Source organism: Ptychodera flava, unplaced genomic scaffold (genome assembly GCF_041260155.1).
Source record: "Ptychodera flava strain L36383 unplaced genomic scaffold, AS_Pfla_20210202 Scaffold_50__1_contigs__length_938362_pilon, whole genome shotgun sequence".
Classification (NCBI taxonomy): domain Eukaryota; kingdom Metazoa; phylum Hemichordata; class Enteropneusta; family Ptychoderidae; genus Ptychodera; species Ptychodera flava.
Window position 1 is genome coordinate 528,759 of NW_027248372.1, and position 24,954 is coordinate 553,712.

General features: G+C 37.2%; 1 protein-coding gene across 3 annotated transcripts in view; it reads left to right on the plus strand.

Annotated features, from left to right (window-relative positions):
* Positions 1-14,864, plus strand: part of LOC139128332 (TBC1 domain family member 13-like) — a 15,947-nt gene extending 1,083 nt beyond the window's left edge. The window contains exons 2-12 of one of the 3 annotated variants that reach the window (XM_070694130.1): positions 12-85; positions 836-876; positions 2,191-2,252; positions 4,202-4,286; positions 5,096-5,178; positions 5,814-5,973; positions 6,545-6,743; positions 7,339-7,581; positions 9,305-9,386; positions 9,546-9,603; positions 10,446-11,465. In XM_070694130.1, the coding sequence (XP_070550231.1) occupies positions 31-85; positions 836-876; positions 2,191-2,252; positions 4,202-4,286; positions 5,096-5,178; positions 5,814-5,973; positions 6,545-6,743; positions 7,339-7,581; positions 9,305-9,386; positions 9,546-9,603; positions 10,446-10,505 (1,128 nt within the window). In that variant the 5' untranslated portion in view covers positions 12-30 and the 3' untranslated portion in view covers positions 10,506-11,465. Of the gene's footprint in view, positions 1-11; positions 86-130; positions 263-835; positions 877-2,190; positions 2,253-4,201; positions 4,287-5,095; positions 5,179-5,813; positions 5,974-6,544; positions 6,744-7,338; positions 7,582-9,304; positions 9,387-9,545; positions 9,604-10,445 lie in introns of those variants that run through there. The other 2 variants (XM_070694129.1, XM_070694128.1) reach the window with 2 other exon arrangements.
* The last annotated feature ends 10,090 nt before the right edge of the window (positions 14,865-24,954 follow it).

Below are 24,954 nucleotides of genomic sequence, written 5' to 3' on the forward strand. Positions count from 1 at the left end.
TTTCATTATAGGTTGGCGGAATTCGAATCCATGTTACAACGTCCTCAAATAGACAGGAAAAGGCTGAATTTAATGTGTTCATGTGGCAAGTATCTAGCGTCATACACCGCAAGTCATGACGACTCGCAGTGTCTCGTGAAGTTTTCTATGAGTTCTGTATCTTTAGGAAAGTTGTTACGTACACTGCGCAGGGAAATGTTTGATGAAATTGCGGGGAAAAGTAGACTAATTATAGTCTTTTTAATCAACGATATGCTAGAGGGTAAGACAAATTTTTAGTCGCAGGTTACGTACACTGGCGAGTCGACGTCATTTTCATACAGCTCGTGTTGCTGTGATTGACTCGCGGGAACCGCCCACATCGTCACAACACTTCTATGAGCTATCCATTGAAGTTAAAAACCCTTCTACTGTCACCCAACAATTTTGTACGATTACTGTTGGCTAATAGACTCGTAAGAAAATATAGGTCTAAGATGAAGGGTTAGAGAAAAGTTTAGCGTTTTCGGTCTGATAATGCTCTAGAATCCAGAGGAAACCCACCGCCAACAAGTTTGACGTTTGACGGGAATGTTTGTTATGATGCTGAATTTTCATGAATTTGTCTTTTGAAAATTCTTCATATTCATTTGAATACATAACTGATTACTGCGGCCAACTTGCAATCTAACTTCCCTCTTAAAATCATCGCCATGTGCTGGGGCTAAAAATAAAAGTGTAACATAATATATCAACATACCAGACATAACGTTATTGTTGCAGTATCAGGTGAACACTGAATGCATCACATCGTGATGAATATGGTGATGAATATGTTGAATATTTATTTGTTTAGGTATTCCTGATAAACCTGGAATGAGGGCCCTTTGTTGGAAAGTAAGTATATTTAGTAATGTGACCTTTAATTATAAAAACAAGCAACAGCGGTTTATTTCTTAGCCAATAAATCTGTATATTCATAGTGACTGGGAAGGAAGCATCTTCAATGGCTGTACATATTAATCATGTTAGGAAAGGCTCATCATTTAGTTACTGTTATATTTCCTTGAAGAAACGTATGTTCTGGCAGTTAATCAACCTTGACATTGGTTGAAGCCTCTTTGATTGATGTTATATTTTTCTAAGCATTTCAACACTATATTTTCTTAAAGTCTCAGATTTTTAAGTGATCTGATTTCTTTATTTACGGTAAATACCAAACAACGTAACATTTAACTCCTTATGATTACGCATTTGAAATGCTAAAGGGACTTTTGTTTTTAGATCGGTAAAACTGAAACTGAAACACACACAAAAATTGGCACAGTAGGATAAGCACATAAGAGTAAAACCTTATGTTCACAAGAGACCACAGCAAATATGAAAATATTGTCTTTCTGTTGTTTACAAGTTTTAGAAATAAGAAATCAGTAATTGCAGAGTTAAGTGTTTTGTCGTTGTTTTTATTTCAAAGACAATTAAGGTTCACATAAACAGTATGGCATGTGTTGTGAAATATCTGTGTCATGGATAACTACTTGTCCTATATATTTGTCATGTACATCAGTGCAAAATGCAGCAGCTTTCATTTCACTTATAGCACTTATCAGCAAAATTGATTAAAAGAAAACAATGAGGGTCCTCCACGAGAGGATCAGGCCACCCCTCTGTTTTTTGAATAATATATTCATACATTTATAAACATACAAAAGAATACATTTTCACAACAAAAGAATATGCAAATTATGCACTGATTTGTATATTGGCCGCATCTCTGTTTTTACAAGCTGTGGAGAACACTGACAATCCAATATTTTCTGGTATATTAATAATATTAAAAAATTAAATAAAATACAAATAAGCAATCTGCTCTCCGGTATCTCGTAAACTTCCAAACCTCAGTGTAGGGTGCATTTATGTTTTAGTTTTACACATTTTATAAAGTACATGATCCAACAGTATATGAGCCTAAGTATTTTAAGAAGGTTTTGCATGCAATGGAGAAGCATCGTAACAGCTAATTTGCCACTTTAATCTGTATTCCGTTAGACTTTGATCTGAGTCTATTGTGACTTCTTTCAGTATGCTAATATAAGGGATTATAGGGACCATAAATCAGAGTCATAAAGCAGACAAGATGGTTTTACAACTGTATGCATTCAGTCAGTACTGCTAATATTTATGGTATATTGATGTTGGTTTACATTACAGATTTTGTTAAATTACTTACCAATAGACAGGTCTCTGTGGGAAGAAACATTAGCAAAGAAAAGGTGAGTTTGTCATTTTTCATGGAATCACATTATATATTCATGCAGTGCTCTTCCTATCATTTTTGGGCTCGAATTCCCAACTTGAAAATGGTAGTGCAGAGTTGCCCTTTGTAGCACAGTGTTCACTGAACAATGCAATGAGGTGATGGCTCGTGGTCAATTCTTTGTGGTGAGAGATCACTTATAGTCTGACATGCGATCTTTCCATTTGCATTATCTTGCCCTACTAATTTAGAGGGCCAATGTCAAAATGGAAACTCACAAGGTTGTACTAGACAATAGCCGTGAAAGGGTTGCATGTTACGCAGATGACCAGAACAAGCAGCAACTATTCTCATGGAATATCATTCAACTAAAGCATGAATATTTCTGTAATAATACATTGTGAACAATAGAATAAGGTCAAAATCATTTGCAATATGTCAAGTGTCATGGGTAAGCAGGGCTGGGCTTTTGAACTTGTGTGAATGTCATTAATTTTCAGTGCCCATGCTGTGCCATTCATTGTCAATTTTGTTGGCTTTAAATAAATAGAGTTTCAACATCACTCTTTTAAACATTTCAGTGCTGACTTCTTCAACATTTGTTATTGGCTTTTTTACGCTCCCATATATGCATATGTATATATGCAAATGGGAGGTATTCGTATAAGGTGGCAAAATGGCGTCTGTGTGTATGTATGTATGTCTATTAGTCCGTCCACATCAAAAACTCCTAAACCGTAGCAACTTCTGTCTTAGTATTTGGTGTACAGGTGCACCTAGGGGTGGAGATGTGAATTTGTTCAAATGAACATGTCAGTGCCAAAAATACGCAAATGAGGGGGAAAAAAGGAAAAATCCTGCAAATGGCTAAAACTAAGTAAGCAGTGGTCAGATTTGGTTGAAACTTGGTATGCAGATTTCTTTAGGTATTCTAAATTATGTGTGTAAAAATTGGGATGAAATTTGCATGTTTGTATTTTTAGGGTATTTTTTCCGTTTTTAGTCAAAAAATCTTGTTCTCTGAAATCGCTCGTCTGATTGCTATGAAACTTAATATTCATGTTCCTCAGAATGACCTCAGTCATGCTTGTACAAATTGTATTGATATTGTCATATTTGTAATTTTTGGGCAATTTTCCCAATTTTTGATAAAAAATTTTTTAATCCAAAAACTGCTGATTTGATAGCTTTGATACATGTATTTGGTATACAGGTATCTAAGATTAATCTCAATATAATGTATTGAAGGTATGTTGAAACTGGCAATTTTTTTATTTTTGGCGCTTTTTCCCATGATTCAAATTACATGGGCAACTTCCTGTACTATTTCAATCGTTTTTTGTAAAAAATCTTGCAAGCTATAAATGGTGAAAATAGCTTTTCCGGGGTAAGTGACCACAAAGCTAGCACATATGTAAAAATCATCCTTGGTGAACTTCCCCTTTAATGAATTCTGCCCAACTCCTAAAATGATGCACTTTGAAAGTCAGTGCAAATCTTCACTTGCGACCACTCTCATCATGTAATCATGTAATCATGTAATCCAAGAACATACTAAAAACTGGATGTGAATGGTCGTTTGGTAGAAATCTCGTATCCTCTACCATATGGACAGAGTATACCTAAAGAAGTGTCTTTTAGGTAGACTGCGTTAAGCATTTATGTTACTTATTAGAAAGCTTTTGGTACTGTATTCATTGGCGGCCAAAATATAATAGCAGGCAAGTGAACACTGAAATTTGAATGATACAAACCTTATAAAATATAAATGAAACAAGTAATTTGTCGAGAAACCTTGTTATGTATTCGTGTATTGTCTCAATTTATCAAACACCATTTCTGCATGTTTGTGGTGATGAGATATGGGTCAGTTTCAGGCACATTGTACGACCAGATGATTATTTTGTGTCATTGATCATTTTCCTACATGGCCATTTATTTTCTGTACTTTTCACCTTGGTACAGGGCTCTTTACAATCAGTTTATTCAGGAACTCATTATCATACCTGGTGCCAAGAGGAGACACGAGGGCAATAGTGTTGAAGATCATGTGAGTCTTCATTTTCAGTCACTGTGTCTTCATACATGTACACAGTCTTCACACGCAATCATTTCAGGTTTAGCTTACCTTGCAAGGCTGCTTGACATCATGAAGTTGATTCCCTAGGGCATACAAATTTACTAAATCTTGTAAAATTGTGCCAATGCGTTTGCCCATCACAGCACCCTTCTTATCAAGATTTTGAAGGACAATTAGAACATACATGTATTATGAGATTATGTTTTGTGGTAGAAATGATGATGACGACGATGATGCTGATGATGATGACAACATTAATGATGATGATGATGACAATGATAGTGATAGTAATGATGGAAATTATGGTGACAGTGATGATAGCAGTGATGATGATGGTGATGTTGATGATGATAATGACAACGACGACAATGACAACTATGATGATGATGACAGATAATGCCGGTTACTATCATTATTGCTGTTGTTGATACCTTTACCCAGTAGTTTAGTTTTACAAATTGTGATTCATGTGTATCTGATAATAATATCACCATGTTTTAACTATATGGTTGCAGGTTAATATCGTCTGAGAAAAAAATTCTTGAAACTTCCCAAAAGTATATGTGCTGACATTTTCCTTCTTTCCAAACCTTAATTATCTGAATTCAGTTCCCTTTCTATTGAACCATCTACCAACTGTACAGTCCTAATCCAAATTTTGTCTTCTAATCAACTGTAATCAGTTGGTGCATCAGAATTCCCATTTTAATGTGATAACATTGTGTAAACCATTTTTCAACTTTTTAAGTTCAAGTGTGCTCTTTTTATCCACTTTCCAGCCCCTAAACCCAAATCCCAACAGTGAATGGTCACAGTATTTCAAAGATAATGAAGTTCTTTTACAAATTGACAAAGACACAAGGTAAGAATTCTTTTCCCTTCTTGATCAAGTTATTACCCGAGGTGTTTGTCATTTCTGTGTAAAGTTGTCAAGGATGAATATCTTTGAGATGTGAAGTAATTCCATGTTTTATTCTTGGAAAAGCAAAAAAATTTACGCCACTTCCAACATGAAAATAGTTAGATAGTAGTCTTTTGTAACAAAGTCTAGCTTGTGATGATCTTACGTCGATTTCCAATGTTCATCATCCAGCTTTACAAACAACAACATGAATATGGAGATTATTTGATCTTCTCATATTAGTTTGCTACAATAAGGAACAGGTAAATTCATAGGCATGTTTAGTCTTCTACGTCATTGAGATTATCTCCCCTCCCCCCCCCCCCCCTAATCACAGTCCCCTCATGTAAGTGGACTGTTGTTTCAGATCTGATGTAAACATACTGAAATAAAATTTCATATGGCCTAATCTGAAATCAACAACAAAGCAGTTTGTTCTTTTTTTCATCTAACATATATGGTGTTACTCAGAAATGATGACAAAAACCCTTCAGTTCTGAAAGCTCAAAATTAAATACAGATTTCACTCATGCAGTAATATGTCTGTCAAATTTACAATTTCTTTGTAAATTGTGATGTATCTCCCTTCATTGTAGGAGACTGCTACCAGAGATAGCATTATTTCAGAGAGCCACAGCGTACCCCTGCCTGCCAATCATCAATGCAGAGTCTTGTGTGGAAACCCTCAGGAAAAGAGTTGAATACACAGTGTTGAATTCGGGAGATGTTGGCAAAAACTGGCTAGGCATCACAAATGTAAGTCCTAATGCCCTTTATAATGGGAGGACTCAATTATAATTACTAAACAACATGAAAGTACACTGTACGTCGTTGCATGCAGACACAGAACCAAATGCTGCCCATGTGCCTACTACTATGGTAAATTATATCACTTTTGTCAATAAAGACAGATCGAAAGCTGATGTGGTATAATGTAAAGGGAAACAAAACAACTATGAGATCATATACCTTACTGGTAGTTGTGGAGTGAGAAGTTTTAAAAGACACTGCTAAGCATTTAAAGTATCATTGCTAAACTGTATGTTCAGTGCAATCTGTTTGAAGGTAGTAATGAACTTGTCTTAAACAAGTTGAAAAAGTTTGAGGCAAGGGCATCTTTTGCATGAATCATGTAATTATATTTATTTATGCAACGTGTCATGATGGTTAATGTCTTTATGAATATTGTTTACCTATGAAAGTGTTATGATAGTAAATTATTACCAATGTTGCATATCGATTTCTGAAAATGTTCATTGAATTGTGCACCATATAAAAGAGTGAGGCAGCCTCACAGCAGTTTATTTTCCCTGTTCTCTGAAACTAGGTCGCTAAAAAAAGATCCAAATTATCAGATGAGTATGCCACCTTACCAGAGGGACAGGAAGCGCATTGGGAGGTGGTTGAACGAATCCTCTTCCTCTATGCCAAACTGAATCCAGGACAGGGCTACGTCCAGGGGATGAATGAAATCATCGGGCCCATCTATTATATCTTTGCGTCGGATTCCGATCAGTCAGTGCAAGGTAAGCTACCACTGTCCTAAATGTTTCATTGTGTTGTGTTTCCGCGAAGTGGAAATTGCAAATGCAATTGAAACTTTTGCTACAGAGATGTGCTTCTAACATTGTTAGGTACTACATGTACCTCTACATACCGGTATGTCATTGAAATGGAATAGCATTTTCTTTTGCATTAATATTTGGTTTCGGATACAGTTAATCCTGTGCATTGAATTACTGATCTGTGTCATTCTTCATAACTTTTCCAAAATGTGGTAAATCAAAAGTTGCTGACTGGCAGTGGCAGTCGTGTACACTGTAACTGTAGGCCTTACATAGTGCCACCATTGCTTGGAGTGTGTGGAGCTCAGTGTCAAGACACCATGGCATTTGTGGTACAACAATAAACATGCCTTGTGACACAGTGTATGTCTGTCTGTCAGTAAATCAATTTCTGCTTATGAGCAAAACAGTTCCGGATAATGCTCACTGCCTCCAGTATTCCTTACACCCTGTCAACATCAGAATACCAGCCTTGTTGGCCCTGAAGAGCTACCAAGTGATCTAAAATACACTATCATAAACCCTGTCACATTACACTCCTTTCTGTAAATTTCAGAGTTCGCTGAAGCGGATGCCTTCTTCTGCTTCACCAATCTGATGTCCGAAATCCGCGACAGTTTCATCAAATCGCTGGATGACACAGCCATGGGCATCAACGCCACCATGACCAACTTGATGATGACATTGAAAGTGAAGGACATGAGGCTGTGGGCCAGGCTGAATGAACAGGACCTCAAACCTCAGTTCTTTGGATTCAGGTGGCTCACCTTGTTGCTGTCACAGGAATTCCCACTGCCCGGTAGGTTTCACTTTAACGTCCACTACCTTGAAGACAGTCTGCATAAAATAAGTTTGTATTTTTTCTGACCAGAAATAAGTCCACGTGTACCATACTTACATGTTTTTCTGTGCTTTGATCAATTCATTCTCTTGCATGACAGAGGTATCAAAATCTGACTTATTTGTCGCAATCAGCTTTCAGAGCTGTCCATTATGAATACACAGCATTGAAGTGTAATTGCTGCCGGTGTAAATTATATCACTCCACATGTAAATACGAAAATTACAGAATTATGTATGTTTGATGTAAAAGCAGGGCTTCTTAGATATTTTGAACCAACCTATTTACTGTTTTCAGGAAAGAGAATGAAATATATGACATCTTGAATAGAAAGATAATAGTAAAAATAGTTGCAAGAGATGATATCTGTTTGAGTTAAAGGGTCAGTATCTGTAAATGTTGATGATTTTTTCACCATTTTAATTTTATATGTCAACCATAGTGTCTTCTTCTATTCCCCAAAGCTTGTTGAGATACACAGTATTCAGCTTGTCAACTCAGCCTGTACTCAGCCAACTGCAACATTTATTTTTGACAAGTGAATTGTTGTCCAGTCAAGAATAACAGTGCATTATACAAATATAAAAATGCTACTTTGACAAGCTAAATAGAAGGTTGTTAGCCTTAAAAACCAAGGAGAGTTAAAAAATTCCTAAAAAACATTACAGATACTTGCCCTTAAAATCAGAGAAGACCTTACCTACACACCATCATTTTCAGAAAGACAATCTGATCGGACAGTTCTGGCCAATTTTTACTAAAGCAAAGTCTTAGTATGAAATAGAGTTTATTTGTTTCACAATTGTTGCATCAGATAAGTTATGACATTGTATTGGATAGAGAACTTGTCTGTTATATTTCACAAAAATGCTGTTTGTGTTCAGCTTTTCCTATAAAGTACACTTTCACTATCTTATTTCAGTGGTAACATCTCGTTAAAGTGCGTGGTGACTTACTGAATTTCTAACACAGAGCAAAGCATTTTGAGATCTGTCTTATTGTAATGTATACCGGTACATGTATATTTTGATTTATCCATGTGCATACTTTTGTGAGAATTTATTTATGTTTTTAATTTGCTGTGGTTTTGTTTTCCGTTTTATCTGAATGTGTGTATGTGTGACTTTGTTGTCATTTTAAGCTTTGGCTCATCCCTTATAGATTTTACTGTCTAGCAATATTGCTGCGTAAAATAAGTTTTCTTGACATGTGTACAGGTTGTCTTGTGTGTAATTTTATGACATGACATGATAGCAGATGATGATTTGAGCCTTTTAATATCATTTTAAGGAAGTACATGCCTCAAAAGTCAAAGATTTAAAATTTTGCTCAAACTTTTAAACCTTTACATCATTTCCTTTCATCATCAAGGATAAAAATCAGGGGACACAGTGCAAAGTGTGGTGGCAGAGAAACAAATTTCCCAATAGTTTCTGACATTTGAAATTCAAAATGGCTGCCATCCCTGTGTTAACTCGATGTGCAAAAATCTGATTTTTTACTTTCACAAAAAAGTAGGTGAAAACTTCAGTAATTCAACCAGCTTCAAAATAAGCCCCCACAAGTTGTAGACCAGAATAGTATTGTAATAGTTTAGGAGTCTGAATATCTGACCCTGAGGCACATTGTACCTTAATTTACAGCATTATCATGTGTTTTCTCACCCTTTGTCTTGTTTCAGATGTGATACGGTTGTGGGATGCACTATTTTCTGATGATAGACGATTTGAATTCTTAATTTACGTCTGTTGTGCAATGTTAGTGTAAGTATCAAAAATAATTCTTAAATCTGTGTTTTCAATTCTGAAGTTTGAGATGTATTGGGGGATAAGAATGATAACATCATGTAAAAGTAACAAACATTATTTAATGGTTCATGTGGTTACATCATAAAAACCTGCATTTGTTTGTTCCCATTACAGATTAGTACGCGATGATTTACTGAACAATGATTTTCCTTCAAATATGAAACTTTTGCAGGTATGTAGTTTGTCTCCATGGAGTCTCTGTACTTTTATTCACCCCAATATTGTGAAATATTTCCACTTGCAAGTGTTGACATTTTTGTTTTCATTGACACCTTATTAAAGGTTAGTATTCTCATTCAGATGAAAATGCTTCAGTAATCAGCAATACAGATCCATGGAGAATGTCTTTGACAATGTTGTACAGTGTAAGACTGCGTACCGTATCTCCATAGTTTTCTGCTAAGAAGGATAAGTAGAGGTGTGATCCACGTTTGTCATTTTTTGCCATCTGACTTTATTCACTAGCAGTGCAGCATTGTGACTGAATGCAAGTACCTGAGCTCTGTGCCTTGGGAACTCAAATTTTCTCCCTTTGGCATTTGACCACCTTGAGAATCCTCCATATACAGCATTCACTTTCAATAAACACTGTGCACAGTCCCTATGGAGGGACCATGTACTTTGCAACCAGGTAGAAGGGTACAGCTACCATGGCATAAGGGACTGTCAACAGTCTAACCACAGACAGTGGAGTGGAACTACTGTCTATGGTCTAATAGGTATTATGTAGCATGCAAATAACAAGCTTCTACAAAATCAAAATAGATAGCTCACTCTTTCTATCTCACACGTGAACAAGTCAGTTTGCTTTGTCTGCGGAATAATGTAGATAGCATCATATCAAATCAGAAAACAATTTTATACAAGGAAGTAATACTTCACAAATATTTCAAGTTTAGAACAGTACAGGTCTACATTTTGAGTCACATTAAGAAATGGGAACTCTAGCAATTTCTGTTGTAATGTTTCCATGTACAAATTACAGAGTTTGTTTTCCATTTCTTACCTCCACAGAACTATCCAAGCATAGATGTCAATGTACTCATAGGAAAGGCAGCCGACCTGAGGAGATAGTGCTGCCACGGGGTTCCAAGTGAGAAATACCATGCACTCCTTTACACTAATTGAGATTATCTACAACAGTACGCAACATTTTACTGTCGCACTCAAAAATGTTTTTTCTTCTTCGTAAATAGTGATTTTATTATCTTTGATTTTAGATGATTTGCTTTGAATTCTGATCTCGATACCTTGATTTTTGAGTAGTTTTGTTTATTTCATTGTAATTCAGAGACCTCAAACGCAGTTGTATCTCTGTTTCAGAGTGATTAGCATTATGATGATTTCATTTTTTTTTCAAAAACAAGTGCTGTATCAAGTCAACACTGTGACAATGAAATTCTTTTTAGCATAGACAGAGCAAGCATGATCCAATGAGAGTCTTTCAACGCATCTGAATTATTTCTTGAACAAGTTTGCAGTAATGTACATACGCAGAATATTGGAAATAACTTTACATTTCCTAGCAACAATGCAGTCTTTTAGGCCACACAGTTTATATATATATATAAAATCATGAAATAGTGACAAGATTTTGAGGAAAAAAATACTCCATATTTTGCCTCAACGTCAAACACATCTGCTAGTCTGGTGTAAGCAAAGTCAACAGTGTTTTATTCTACTGTTCCTGCCTATCACTGTAGTATGAATGTAGCAATATACATACTGAATTCACTCAATACCCTATGTCGTTCAGTGAATACACATCAGCATCACATTTATTCCCGTTAAGTAAGCCAACATTATTTCCCTGAAAGACAATCAGTGGAGATAATGGTGGATGAGCAGAAATATTTTTTGACATGGACAAGATATATTTTGTAATCAGCATTTTTATTCACCAGGAATATAGGGATGTGCCAGTCTTGAGCACACAGATTTTACTCACTATTCAATTGCTTTATCATTGCATCCTACTTAAGGTAATATTTGTCTAAAAACAAAAAGTTTTTGGACACTAATTCAAACTTTCCTCAAGAAAACTTGAAGCTATCCTTTTTTCACAATAAAGAATGAAATTCTAAGGTCGCTGTGCAAAGTTTTGGATTAGAAAATCAAGTTAACATCTACTGATATTTTTAAATTCTATTTTGCCGCTATAGTCAAGGTTAACTCTATGGGGAAAAGTCCAATGTTTCACAAAAACAAGACAGCAAAAACTTCATTTACTTTATAGACTTCAAAGTGAGTCCTCAAAAGAAGCAGACTACAGACTAGAAAAGTATTTCAAACATTTTAAACTCCAAAATAAAACCTACCCTAGGCACACTCTACTGCAAGACAAGGTTTGTTGGGTTTGCAAATGATTTTTATATTTTGGTTTGATCCCATTGTTTCACTATGGGAATAGACCAGGTATTGTATCTTCAATGCTAGTGATTATACATGCACTTTAGAGACTATGGGAGAAAAGGCATCTATGTCGTGAAAGATAATAATGGAAACTGGGCACTCTCTGTAGTGTAATTGAAAATTACATTCCCCAGCATGAAATTGGCGATGCATTTAAAATGTACAAACATAAACACAGGCAGAAATCATTACAATATATTTTTTACTGATTCGACTTGTTTGATATTTTGAAAGAACTCATATCAACTGAACGCTTTTGTATAAATAAGTTCAAGAAAATAAGAAAATCTTTACTTTCTTCTTTTTGTGAAAAAACCCCCAAAATCGTATATTATTTACTATCTTTCCATCTTTAGGTATTGCATTTTGCATGGCAATACGTGTATAAGTAGTTAGTCTTTACCTGTTTACCCTATACATCATGAATAGGTCATCTCTCACCTTTGATAACAATATGTTTGGGCCAAACCATGTTAGTGAAAGGGTTAATAGTTGAGTTGTGTTTTAGTATTATTTTTTCTTTTACAAAAACACAAAACTATGTAACATTTTCATGATATTTTCCATGCAATACACTGTTCTTTACAACGTATACCTCATAATGCAAAACTGTATGATCACAAGCAGTCTTCAAGGAATTTCTCATGCAGACAACACAATGAAAAAAAGCCAATCATGATGTGGAGTAATTGAAAGGTGCATTTTGTACTTTAGTGAGAAAATCCATAACACAACTGTGTAGTGAGTTATAATTAACTTTAAGAGAAAAACCTTTTCTGGAAGCGAAAATTTATAAACTTCTTTAGAATAGTCACGAGGTTGTGGAACAGGTTGTTGTTAGATTTACAGTAAGAGTCTGATCACTTGGATTATGGATGAGAGCATAGATCTACAATGTTGAATTTGTCTTGCCATGGCTAGTACTAGTATTGGAGGTTCTGACTTGGCAAATGGTGCTGTATCTCTGTATTGCAAACTACATAAATTTTTTGTCATTTTTCACTGTCCAGTTCCCGATACCTTAAATATGATTTTACCACCTAAGTGAGTCATAAAAGTCTCAGATGGATGTCAACCATATTTTCAATATGGCAGATTTCTACATGTAAAACACATAAGATTGCTGAAGCAAAATTAAAGCTGTGGGTTGCACAGGAATTTAATGGCAGAAATGCCTAAAAAGATAGCCAGACTCAAAAACAAACAGAACTTCTTTGCCACGACAGCAATTACATTTATATTTATGAGATCACCATCTCAAAGTTTTGCTGTGGTGAGAAGTCAACTTTTTACCCGCAATCCACAGTTTGCCCCACTCGCACAAGACAAAATCTATTTGAGGTAGCGAGAATTGGAATTGAAAGGTTGAATTCTGTTCAACAAGTGAGGCTCATTCCTAGTTTTATACTCTTCAAAACATTGTTGAGGAATAGAATGAATTTAAAGACACATGACACAATACATTGGTCACACATGTTCAGTACGCATGTGTTTGATTTTTTTTACACGTACACATTGTCAACACATAAAAAGCATGTTAAAATGTTGCTGAGTCATTGTTTGTTAGTGTCAATGAGTAGTTTTCATTGTCCATAACAAGATGCTGGCTATACATCATTCTCAGTAAGATTTGTAAAAAAAAATGTACTTTGTGGTTGCAGGAAAGTTTTAAATCAATTGTTCAGAGGTGAATGTGTCGTTTACCAATCTTAAAGTTCTTTTGTCATGGTGTGGAACACGGCCTCAGTGTAAGTGAAAAGTAAGGCAGCATTCTGTTGTTACTTTATATGCATTTTCTTTTATATCTCAAGAGTGAACACTGTACTTTCACATTAACTCGTAGATAGCTAGGACTGCCTCATATCTGTCAGTGTTTTACAGATAGGTCTCCGAATTGAATTTCTGTCATGTGCATTTGACCAAAGACTCTGGAAAGTGACATTTTTACACATAAAAACATCAATGTACGGGCTCTGTCAGGCCCCCTTCTTGTACAGACAAACATGAGGTATTTCACTTTACCTCACTGTCCTTAGGTAAATAAGCTGACCATGCGTTTTTCACAGTGTTAAAGTTCACCTCACATGCAAACTTTATGTGATTGTACCGACATCTGCGATGGAATGGGGACCTAATGTTTGGCAGACATTTTTATTCTGTGATGGATGATGCTTTTGTAAACTACTACTACTGCTAGTGCAAAGAAAACCCAGTGGGATTACTTGGATTATTGTTCCAGCAGAGGTTACACATAGAATGTTGCTGTTTTCTTTGATGTTTGCTGCAGTTGTCAGTCCCTTTGCCACCAGGTCTCCGACATTCCCATGTACCAACATAACTCACGGACCATTTCACCCCATTTCCCTATGCAGGGGTCCAACACTGTCACAGATGACAATAAGATAAGACCAAAAAGAGGTATATCTACATACCTAGATGTAACTCCAAGGAATTGTACTTCACAAACTTTACAGACTTTGCGCAAAACATACAAAAAATTGAATTGTATATTGCAAACAGAAAAAACAAAATTGACATACACATAAGAAATGGGGAAAATACCTGCAAATAGTTGGCCACTAGAAAGATTAATTTAGGACGGAGGTAACTTGTTAACCACTTCATGTAATTCCTTATTTCTGACAGTAATATAATTTTTTCCTTCTTGAAACGACTCGAATAAAAACATTACAAATGCAAAAAAAAAAGATAAGACCAAAGCAAGGTGCAAAAAAGGTTGGAAACAATTTCATTAGAGAGTTACAGGTCACAAAGGGTGGTGTTTACATTTTATCACTAGTGTACATTGCACTTGCATGAATTCGCAGTCACTTCGAACATGGTCTTTTTCCCCCATGTTTTACATACCATATATACAATTGCATTTTTCACTGAGATGCTATTTTCTCACTCTCAAGCTTAAGATTTTTTTCATTTAGTTTGTCACAGTCACAGCGCTGTGCATGTACTAAACTGTATATCTTGATTGTAGAATAAAAGACTTCATTTTTTGTACATAAATACAGCAGTAGTTTTGGAGTGTGAAAGGCTGTGGATAAGTAGGTGTATGTCCTTCTGATCTACAGTATCTATCTTGACATCCTTCCTTGGTGGTGTGTGTTTCTGCCTGTCTGTTCATAAGGGACCCATTAAGGTAGTATGCGCCTCGAAAGTGAAAGACTGAAACTGTTGCTTAAACTATTCCAAATGAAACTTTCAACCATTCTATTATCAAATCAACAATAAAAATCAGGGCTTACCATGCAAAGTTTGGAACTAGCGAAACAAATTGCCCAACATTTTGCGATATTTGAAATTCAAAATGGCCGCCATTTCTGTGTTAATTCTCTGGGGAATTAATTAAATTTTGTATTTTAAAAAAAAGTAAGATGGTGAAAGTTTTCCTCATTCCAAGAGCTTTAAAATGAGCCCCCACAAGTGGTAGATCAGAAAAGAATTGTAGAATTTTGAGATATCTGTCCCCGAGGTGCGTTCTACCTTGACACTATTTGATTCATTGTATCTCAGACATCAAGGCAGCCGTCTGAGACAATTACCCAGCAGGAATCTAATATTAAAGAGCCAGTAGCTGTAACCTGTGATTTTTCTCACCATTTTCATTCTCCGTGTCAATTGTAAGGTCATGTTCTACTCCCTAAACATGTTGAAAACCCAGCTGTTCAGTTTGTCAACACAGCATCTGTAGGTGTAAAATGCACTTGTGCACTGGGTACTAGTCCAGACCAGAATTCACTTCAAAACAATATCCATTCAGTTTACACACGTACAGACTGGGTCTACCAAACTGAATACTGTGTATGACAACATGCCTTGGGGAGTAAAACAGGAAACTGCAGTTAACATGAAAACAAACAAATATTTAAAAAAGCATCAAAAGTTACACCACTATTCCTTTAAACATATTGATAGTCATTAATAGGTCTTGTCAAGTTATTTGGTTAGAATGATAATGTTCCATTTTAATTGGTACAACTAATTGAGGAGCAAGGATTGGTAGGTGACAGGTTTTAACAGTCTCCTTTGAAATGATATACAGAGATGGATGGCTTGTTTGTATCAAAATATTTCATATTTGGTGTATGTAATGGAGTATGCATACAAGGAGAATGGTATGTGTCAACGATTAGCAGGCTGTCACACCATTTTGCAAATTTGCCAAATGTACACTAAGCAAAACTGCAACATTTCTGTATAATTGTAGTTTTGATGGTATGAATACCATATTCATCAAAAAGAACGCAATATAAAGTATATACGGCAAGGGCCACAGCGTGATTTGGCGACAGACAAACTGAAGAAAATCACCATCTCCCAAGGCATTCCATAAGCTTATCAAAGCAGTGGAGTCACCCTGTGCGCGTACCGAAAAATTCCTATCAAAGTACACCCGACCACAGATATAAATGATACCTTGATGGGAGAAAACAGAGATCAATCATGGCATTTTAAATATCATGTATACAGACAAGCAAAGACTCTTCTAGGCATGCAGCTACAGGTATATCCTTTATGACAACATATTGCGCTGTGGTGGCGCCCTTCAAAGGACTCGGAGTTGATTTCCGAGTTTTGAAGAAGTATCCAGATGGTGGACTACCTTGGATAGTGCAATTTCAACTCTGCCCCCATTTACGTGTAGATCGTAGATCGAAAAGCAAGAAAAGACAAACTGTAATATTGCCATTTTGCTTGAAAAATTTAGAAAAGACTACGATTTTTTTGAAAAAATTAAAAAAAAAAGTTGTCGATGCTTCATTTTTCCGTACAACACAGGAAGTCATCTTTTGATATTTCAAGGCTTAATCTTAATATACACCAAGAGTATCGGTTACAATTAAAGACAAAAACAATACAATGAAAGGGTTAATTGCATATTTTGACTCATTGTTACCACAGGGCACAGAAGTCAGTCCCCTGGGGTAGGGTGTGTAATACTCTGTTATTATTTACATTTGAATACAAGGGCAGATCAGAATTCAATTGTCAACAATAACAGTGCAGTTTATCAACACGGCTGACAAATTGAAGACTGCTTACCTCAACACACTTCGGGAGAACAGAACAAGAAATTCTAGTAAAAATAATCATCGAAAGTTACAGCCACTGGATACTAATTGTTGTACTTGTTTGTCAACATTTTTACACTGGGAATACTGTGCTAAGGGTTTGAGCACTCACAAAAAGAGGACAGGCAGGTGACTTGATACAAAACTCCTAATCTAAAGAGTTTCACTAAAATGCCTGATATTTTCTGTGATAATTTAAAACAAACATCGCCAGAAATAATTACACATCGAAAACTTTGCGATACTATCAACATCGCTTTAATTTAGCCTACAAGCTTCGCCTTTCATCTAGTTACATGTCAAATCGCTGTAAAACAGTGGCCATTGCTCATAGCAACCATTGTCAAGTTATTTGTGACAAAATGTAAAACTTCGAATATGGTCATCAAATGTTCCCTCGAATAATTGAAACTGCAATAATGCACGATTGATATAAAATCTGTGTTTTTGAGTTTTTAGTTGCCTCTATAACATATCCAAACCACCGACCGGATGTTGTCATTCTTTATGTCATTCTTCAGTGTGGGATTATAAATTGTTATTTGATTTTTTTGTACATTTTCTTTGTGTCAATCAAGTTAAAATTCCTCTTCCCAGCTTCATACCTTTACGATTATTTTGTTTTAACTGATGATTTGCCACTCTTTTCGGTAGATTAAATCCTGGAAGAGTCACCGCCCCTGGCTTTTTTCCTGCCCTCACTGCTGCCGGTTGCCTGCTGGCGACTAGAGTCTCTTCCAGCCGGAGATGCTCTCTTCTCAGCTGATTCAAGTTTCCTTTTGTTACCGCGCTCGGCCGAATCCCTCTTTGTAATTTTTCTAAAGCGGCTTTCTCTTTTTTGAGTAGATTTTCATACATTTTTATATTTTCCTCCGTTTTTTTGACTAATTTCTCTCCCTCTTCAGCTTTATCTGTTCCTTCGGAAGATTTAGACTGGGCAAGTGCTATGGCGTGGAGTTTTCGCTCCCTTTTCAACATTTTCTCGTACACTTTAATGTTGTCTTCAATCTTCTGTAATTTCTTTCTCGTATCTGTCTTCTTCGATCCTAACGAAAACAGAATGAAACCTTGTTTACTCTTTTCCTTCTTCGCTGCCTTCTTCTTCTTCTTCGTGGCAAGATCTTGACCCCTCTTACCATGTTCTTGTTTCTGCTTCCCGAATTGCTGGTGAACTAGACCTCTGTTTCTGGGACCGACGCTTCTAACCTTTGTCTGTGTTGTGGCATCTCGTCTGTCGGGCTCCTTTTCATGAGCAGCACTATCTTCTGCCAACTCCCACTGCTGTCCGGTATTCACAGACTTGTCCTCCGTTCTCTTTGGCTGTGGGACTCTCTCAGCGACAATATCAGTCTTCTTCTGATATTTGTAATCGTCCTCAATGACTTTATCGCTGGTAGTAGCCTGCGATTCGTAATATTGTATCTTGTCCTTCACGAAGTAGGCGGTCTCACGTTTGGCCTTTTCATTCATCCTAGCCAATTCAGACTCCTCCAAGGCTTGAGTAATTTCAGCCGCGTACTGGAGCTGAGCACTGGTGATTATATTGACAGCATAGATTTTGCAAAACTGCACCATGAGTGCGTCGTAATAACCGTCCACTATCTTTCCACTCTGATCTCTCATGACCCTCGGCGCGACTTTGAACTTCGGCTGTATCTGTGTTGCCCCGTCGACGCCTCTGGCGACTCTATCGTATCGGCGGCCAGCATCTGTACGCTTTTGAGTGATGACGTCAAGGTCTTTCTTCGAGAACGGTATATTGGTCTTCGTGACGTGGCCGAACGGCTGTATCTGTGTTGCCTCGTCAACGCCGCTGGCGACTCTATCGTATCGGCGGCCAGCATCTGTGCGCTTTTGAGTGAGCACGTCAAGGTCTTTCTTCGAGAACGGTATATTGGCCTCCGTCACTTGGCCGAACAGCTTAGGGCGATAATAGATATCATCAGCCGTTCCTTGATCCACTAATTCATCTACATTTGGTGCAAAGGGTAGAGGGCGCACTTTAACCAGGGAGACAGGCTCTCTTTCTCCTTGACCGACGATTAGGAAAGGGGAAAAATGTGAAACATTAACCATGGATAAAATGCAATTACAGTGTGACGTAAATGTTTATACAAATAACATATTATTAAATCATGCCCTGTAATAAGTTTTGCTTTGCTAAACACTTGCTGGATTTTGTTGTCTTTCTTTCGAATCAGACGTGATGTTTCAAAGTATTAAGGTTCCAAGACAAGAAATGTGACCTTTTTAATCTAACAATTCTCTAACGGTTAATAAACTCAGAACTCCCGTAAAGTATACATTTTCTAAAAGCCTACATATATGGGAACATTTTGGTAACCACAGTGTCACCATTGTTTACATAACTATAACGTGACAAAGATAATTTGCATAACCATTCAAAAGTCGGTTTTCCCTATGTTTTGTCTCAATACTTCAAAATATCTGACTCAAACTTGCTGGACTGCAAGCTGTCACAATGCTTTTTCGAAGTGTGTCTCAGATTTTTTATATCTTGCTCAGTTTTTTTGCAGCACAATTTTAAAGAAACCAACTATGCTAAAATTCACTACTCTGGAAGTTTTTCTGGCATAAAAACTGTTTAAGAAGGTTTAAAAAAATTCTGAGACATACTTTTGAAGATCTGTAGGATAGCTTGCACTCACATGAATTTCAGCCACATACCTCAAAGCATTGAAACAAAACATAGCGAAAACAGAATTTTGAAAGGTTATGCAAATTACCTGTCACGTGATAGTTATGTAAACAATGGTGACACTATGGTAACAAAATTGTTCCCCTATATCTAGGCTTTCCGAAAATATACAATTTACGGGGGTTCTGAGCTTATTAAACACTAGAGAATTGTTAGTTTAAAATGGTCAATTTCTTGTCTTGGAACCTTAAGGTAGTTTGTAATGTGGAAGTCGCACCCATTTTATTCATTTTATTCTAACACGATGCAAAGCTTACTGAGGGCCTGCTTATATTTCGAAAAATGAGTAGAAAGAATGAAACCATCCTAACCACTTTCACGAAGTAACTTAATTTGCATGCTCTATACATTAATAATAAGGGAATGTTGTTCATACCGGACCAAAAGAAAAAAAACCCAACAATAAACAATAACAGCAAAACAAAAAAATTACTTAACAACATTATATATACATATATGAAACTATTATTTAAAAACAACATACATACATACATACATACACAACAAACACACACACACACACACATATATATATATATATGTATATATATATATATATATATATATATATATATATATATATATATATATATATATATATATAATATATTTTATATATTATTTAATGACATCGAAAGAGAATCTTAGGAAACTAGACAACCTTGGATAAGCGCGAGAGTAATCATATATAAGTGAACTAAACGTGAAATGTAGATTGTCAACTTTAACGTAAATTTATGAACACTGCTTGTACACGAGGTACAGCTCGTCCTCTCCAAGCTAAAAATCTGGATACCTCAAACACTCCAGGTTTAATGTCTTTGACAATTACAAAACATCAGGATTTTTGACGTAGAAATGTTTATACCTTTGGAACATGTGAATGACGAATTTGTCCTGTATGTTGATCTTCTGTGTCAAAGTGTTACATGTAACCCTTACCTTGCTTGGATTGCAGTCGGGAACCACCAGTATCTCTTGCTACAATAGCGCTGTTATTCCAGTTGGCGTTCAGTGAAAATCTCTGTCTGTCTTTGGCAGTTTCCACTCTCTTCTGCACAGTCTTAACAATAGGTGTAACGGTTTTCTTACCACCATCTCTCAGTTCTCGTGTGTACTTTATTATCGCCCCAGCCATCACATTTTGAACCACCACCTTGCTGAGGGTCACAACATAGTCTTCACTTGTAGTCACCTGCTTGTTGATAGATCTTTTGTCCATGCTCCTCACGTACGTATCAACATCAAATTTATCATCCGCGGTACCAAAGTCATCTGTCAAAGACATTGCAGAGAAGAATTCATCCTCGGTTGACTCCTGAGATGGTTTGTCGAATAATGATACTGCGGAGAAGAATTCTTCTTCATCCTCGTCTTCGTATTGGTCGGATTCTGAACTGTCGTAATACTCATCTTTCAGGTAGGCACGATAATATTTTGTGGTTCTGCTTTTTTCTTCCTTGACACGCTCACCTGCGGTGCGACCATGACGACTATATCTATACTGTCTGCTTCCTGAATCATCTTGATGTTTGGTCGCATATTGTTTGGAGACGCGTCCATACATTTTGGGAGAGAAGGTCATATCTGTGTGGTAGTCAGTCTGAAGTACGTCGTTCAAATCTGGTGCATATGGTGGTGGGCGAAAATATGATTCAAATTCCCGTTCTTCGTGTGATACTCCAGCTTGCTCGAATGTCACAGGTGTTTCTGTGCCCATGATGTCATCAACAAAGCTCACTTTCTTCATAACCTTTCTGTACTTTAGTGGTGTGGCATCTGCCTGGTCAAACTTGTCGTAAACATCAGTTCCGCGTGATGACATCTTCCCAGCGCCATCAACACGTTTGTACGTCTTTGTCACCTTACTGATCATTTTTGGGGTGATAAACACTTCATCGGAATCACCTGCTTGCAGAACAAGTTCACTCATATCTGGGACATGTGGCGGGGGTGCTGTGAAATCTTTTCCCTTCTTTTTATATTCGTTTATCAGACCATACGTGTCACCATCGTATTTTGTTGAAGATCTGTCTTTTGATACTTTTCCCCCTAGCTTTTCATTTGCGTATTGGAGTACAGCACCGGATATTACATGGGCTACATAAACCCTACAGTACTCTCGTACCACAGAAACAGTTTCCGCTGTTTCCTTTTGGAAATTTTCTCTGTAATATCTTTCCCCTGTGTCAAAATAGATCTTGTCCTTCTTTGGTTTAGACCGAGAAACCTTGCCATACGTCTTAGGAACACCAGCCTTTTTAGCCATGTTGTCCTCTGGCAGGCAAAGTGCGGAGAAATACTCATCATCTGAACTTTCTTCCGAAGTTTCTCGAGTCATTACAAGTGCAGGGTGAAATTCGTCCTGTGGCTCATCGTAATCTTCGTGGAAAATATCACTATCAGTGTCTTCCTCACTAAAGTCATTAACATCGCTATCACCACTGGAATTAAGCTGATAACCACCTGTGTGAATATCATCATCACTGATGCCCCAGCTCCAGCTTCTATCGATCCACTGCCCTCTGTCAGGACCAACGCCGTAATGCTTTGACACGTGCTCGAACATCTTTGGAGAGAATATTGTATACTCATGGGAATCATCAAGCATTAATTCACGCAGATTTGGCGCATATGGTGGTGGACCAACTGATGCTTCACAGACTGGCAGCTTGCCTCTGTAAGAGGACGTTTCTCCCTTCATATCACCGGAAAAGGTTTCATCTCTTGTAATGGCTTTATCCTTTGATTCTTTGATTTCCCTTTTGACTGATTTTATACCAGAAAGTTTCAATGGAGCAGGCAAATAGTCTTCAGCCTTTTCTTCAGTCTTTATTAACCTTTGTCCAACAGGGCTCGAATCATCATCATGGTCGGTAGTAGTTACTGATTGTTTTCCCCTTTTTCTTATGTATGTGTCATATTGTTTGGTAACTTTACTGTACATGTTTGGTTTGATGGCAAGATCATCAAAGTCATCATGTTGCTGGATCAATTCATCCATATTTGGCAAGAAAGGTGGTGGTTGGAATGGCTCCTGCTCAGGGACAGCTTTCATTAGTCTGTAACGCCTTTGCTCTTCTGCCTCAGTGAAGGTCACATCCTTCATTGGTTTCAAGTCTATAGTTGCAGCCTTTGCCCTCGTATCTCTCAGCTCTTTTTCAGCCATGTATCTTTTATTCCAGTCGTACTCATCATTATAATAATAATCTTCATCTTCTCCAGAAAAAGATTCTTCTTCACTGTCTGACGTCTCACTACCCCAGGCGAATTTTGGAGCAGCTTTGATGGTAGCAGGTTGATATCCCTTTGTCCCTCTACTGAAAATTTGTGGAGTAAAATGCGTATCATCCGTATATTGACCATAATATTTGTTTTCATCATTTACGTTATCCACAGAGGAGATATACTGCAGCTGAGCAGAAGTGATGGCATTGGCTACAATTATCTTGGCTACATGCCTCAACATGGAAATATCCTTGATATCTGTGTAATCTGTGTAAGGAAATTGGCTTGTTTGAGCCACCTCTCTGCTAGTCTTGATTACACTTGGTTCTTCTGGATATAATGACACATCTTCATGATCACTGACACTCTCGTCACTGTAATAATACTCATACTCATAAATTGGGTCTTTTCTAGTGTCACGGTCTCCTGTCATTTGGTACTTCTTGCTCACTTTCCGAAACATTTTTGGTGTGAAAAGAATTTCATCAGTGTCATCTGAGTGCACCATTTCAGACAGGTCTGGCACGAAAGGTGGAGGCTGGAAGGTAGATTTCTTTGACCCCTGTCCGTGTGAAACTCGTGGAGGGTCGACATGTTTGAATTTACCAGGTTGAGCGGAAAACAGCAACTTATCGGTGAATGTTTCTTCACTTGAAGCATCGTCGCTCATTCTATCAGTGCCAGTGGTAGTAGTGCGCTTCACTTCATTTCCATACCCGATGGTATATTGAGCTTTGGCATCATATGTGGTTGAAACCCCTGACTTATCACCAAAGTAAGATTTTGTTGTAGGCTTAGGGATATCTTTCTTTGACTCGTAACTTTTGGTGACCTTTCTGTACATATTGGCTGTAGGTTGTACGTCATCGAGGTCATCTGGTCGAATCAAAGCATCCATGTCAGGCACAAAAGGTGGTGGCTCGACAGCTGGTCTAAATTCCCAAGGCATCGAAGCATCTTCGACCCATTTCTTCTGTGTGGTAACTTCACTGACAGTATGTTCCTCCTTCTCTCTGTCAGCATCAAAACGGTACCCAACAATTTTTTTACCCTCGTCGTGTTTGCTGATGTCAGCACCTTTATCATGGGAATAATCCACCCCTCTCTCTTTTCCAACATCTGCAGGTTTTCCCCTTGCTACAAAGTGCCAGGGAGTCGAGGGATCTTCAACCCAACTTATCTGAGTTTTCACTTCACTGCCAGCAGGTTTCTCCTTCACTTTATCCAAGGAATGATCAGCTTCCTTGATATCACTCAAACCAAATTTCTTACCGTGATCGCCTTTTGGTTTTAAGGTTTTCGTTTCTTTAAAAGGCTTGTCTTGTTTCAAAGCTTTGAAAAACAGATTTGGTGTAAAAAACATATCATCGTAATCAATATCATTACCTCCTATAAACTGAGTTAAATCGGGTGTATGAGGAGGTGGCTTAATTTTTTGTTCTTCTGTTCTTTGATCATCGGCGTAAGTATGGCTAACAGTCGAAAATTTCATAACATTGTCTTCCCGTCCAGAAATAGTAATGGGAGCTTTGTTAGATTTGATGTCAGGTCGAGATTTTTCTACGATAGCCTTATCTTTCGGTATGTCTTTCTTTGACTTGTAACTTTTGGTAACCTTTCTGTACATATTGGCTGTAGGTGGTACGTCATCAAAGTCGTTTGGTTGAATCAAAGCATCCATATCAGGCACAAAAGGTGGTGGTTGATCAGCTGGTCTAAATTCCCAAGGCATCGAAGCATCTTCGACCCATTTCTTCTGTGTCGTAACTTCACTGACAGGGTGCTCCTCCTTCGCTCTCTCAGCGTCAAAACGGTACCCAACAGTTTTCTTACCCTCGTGTTTGCTGATGTCAGCCCCCTTATCATGGGGATAGTCCACTTCTCTCTCTTTTCCATCATCTGTAGGTTTTGCAATAAAGTGCCAGGGAGTCGAGGGATCTTTAACCCATCTTATGTGAGTTGTCACTTCACTGTCAACAGATTTCTCCTTCACTTTATCTAGGGTACGATCAGCTACTTTACTATCACTTAAATCAAATGTCTTACCGCCGTCACCTTTCTGCTTTAAAGTTTTCTT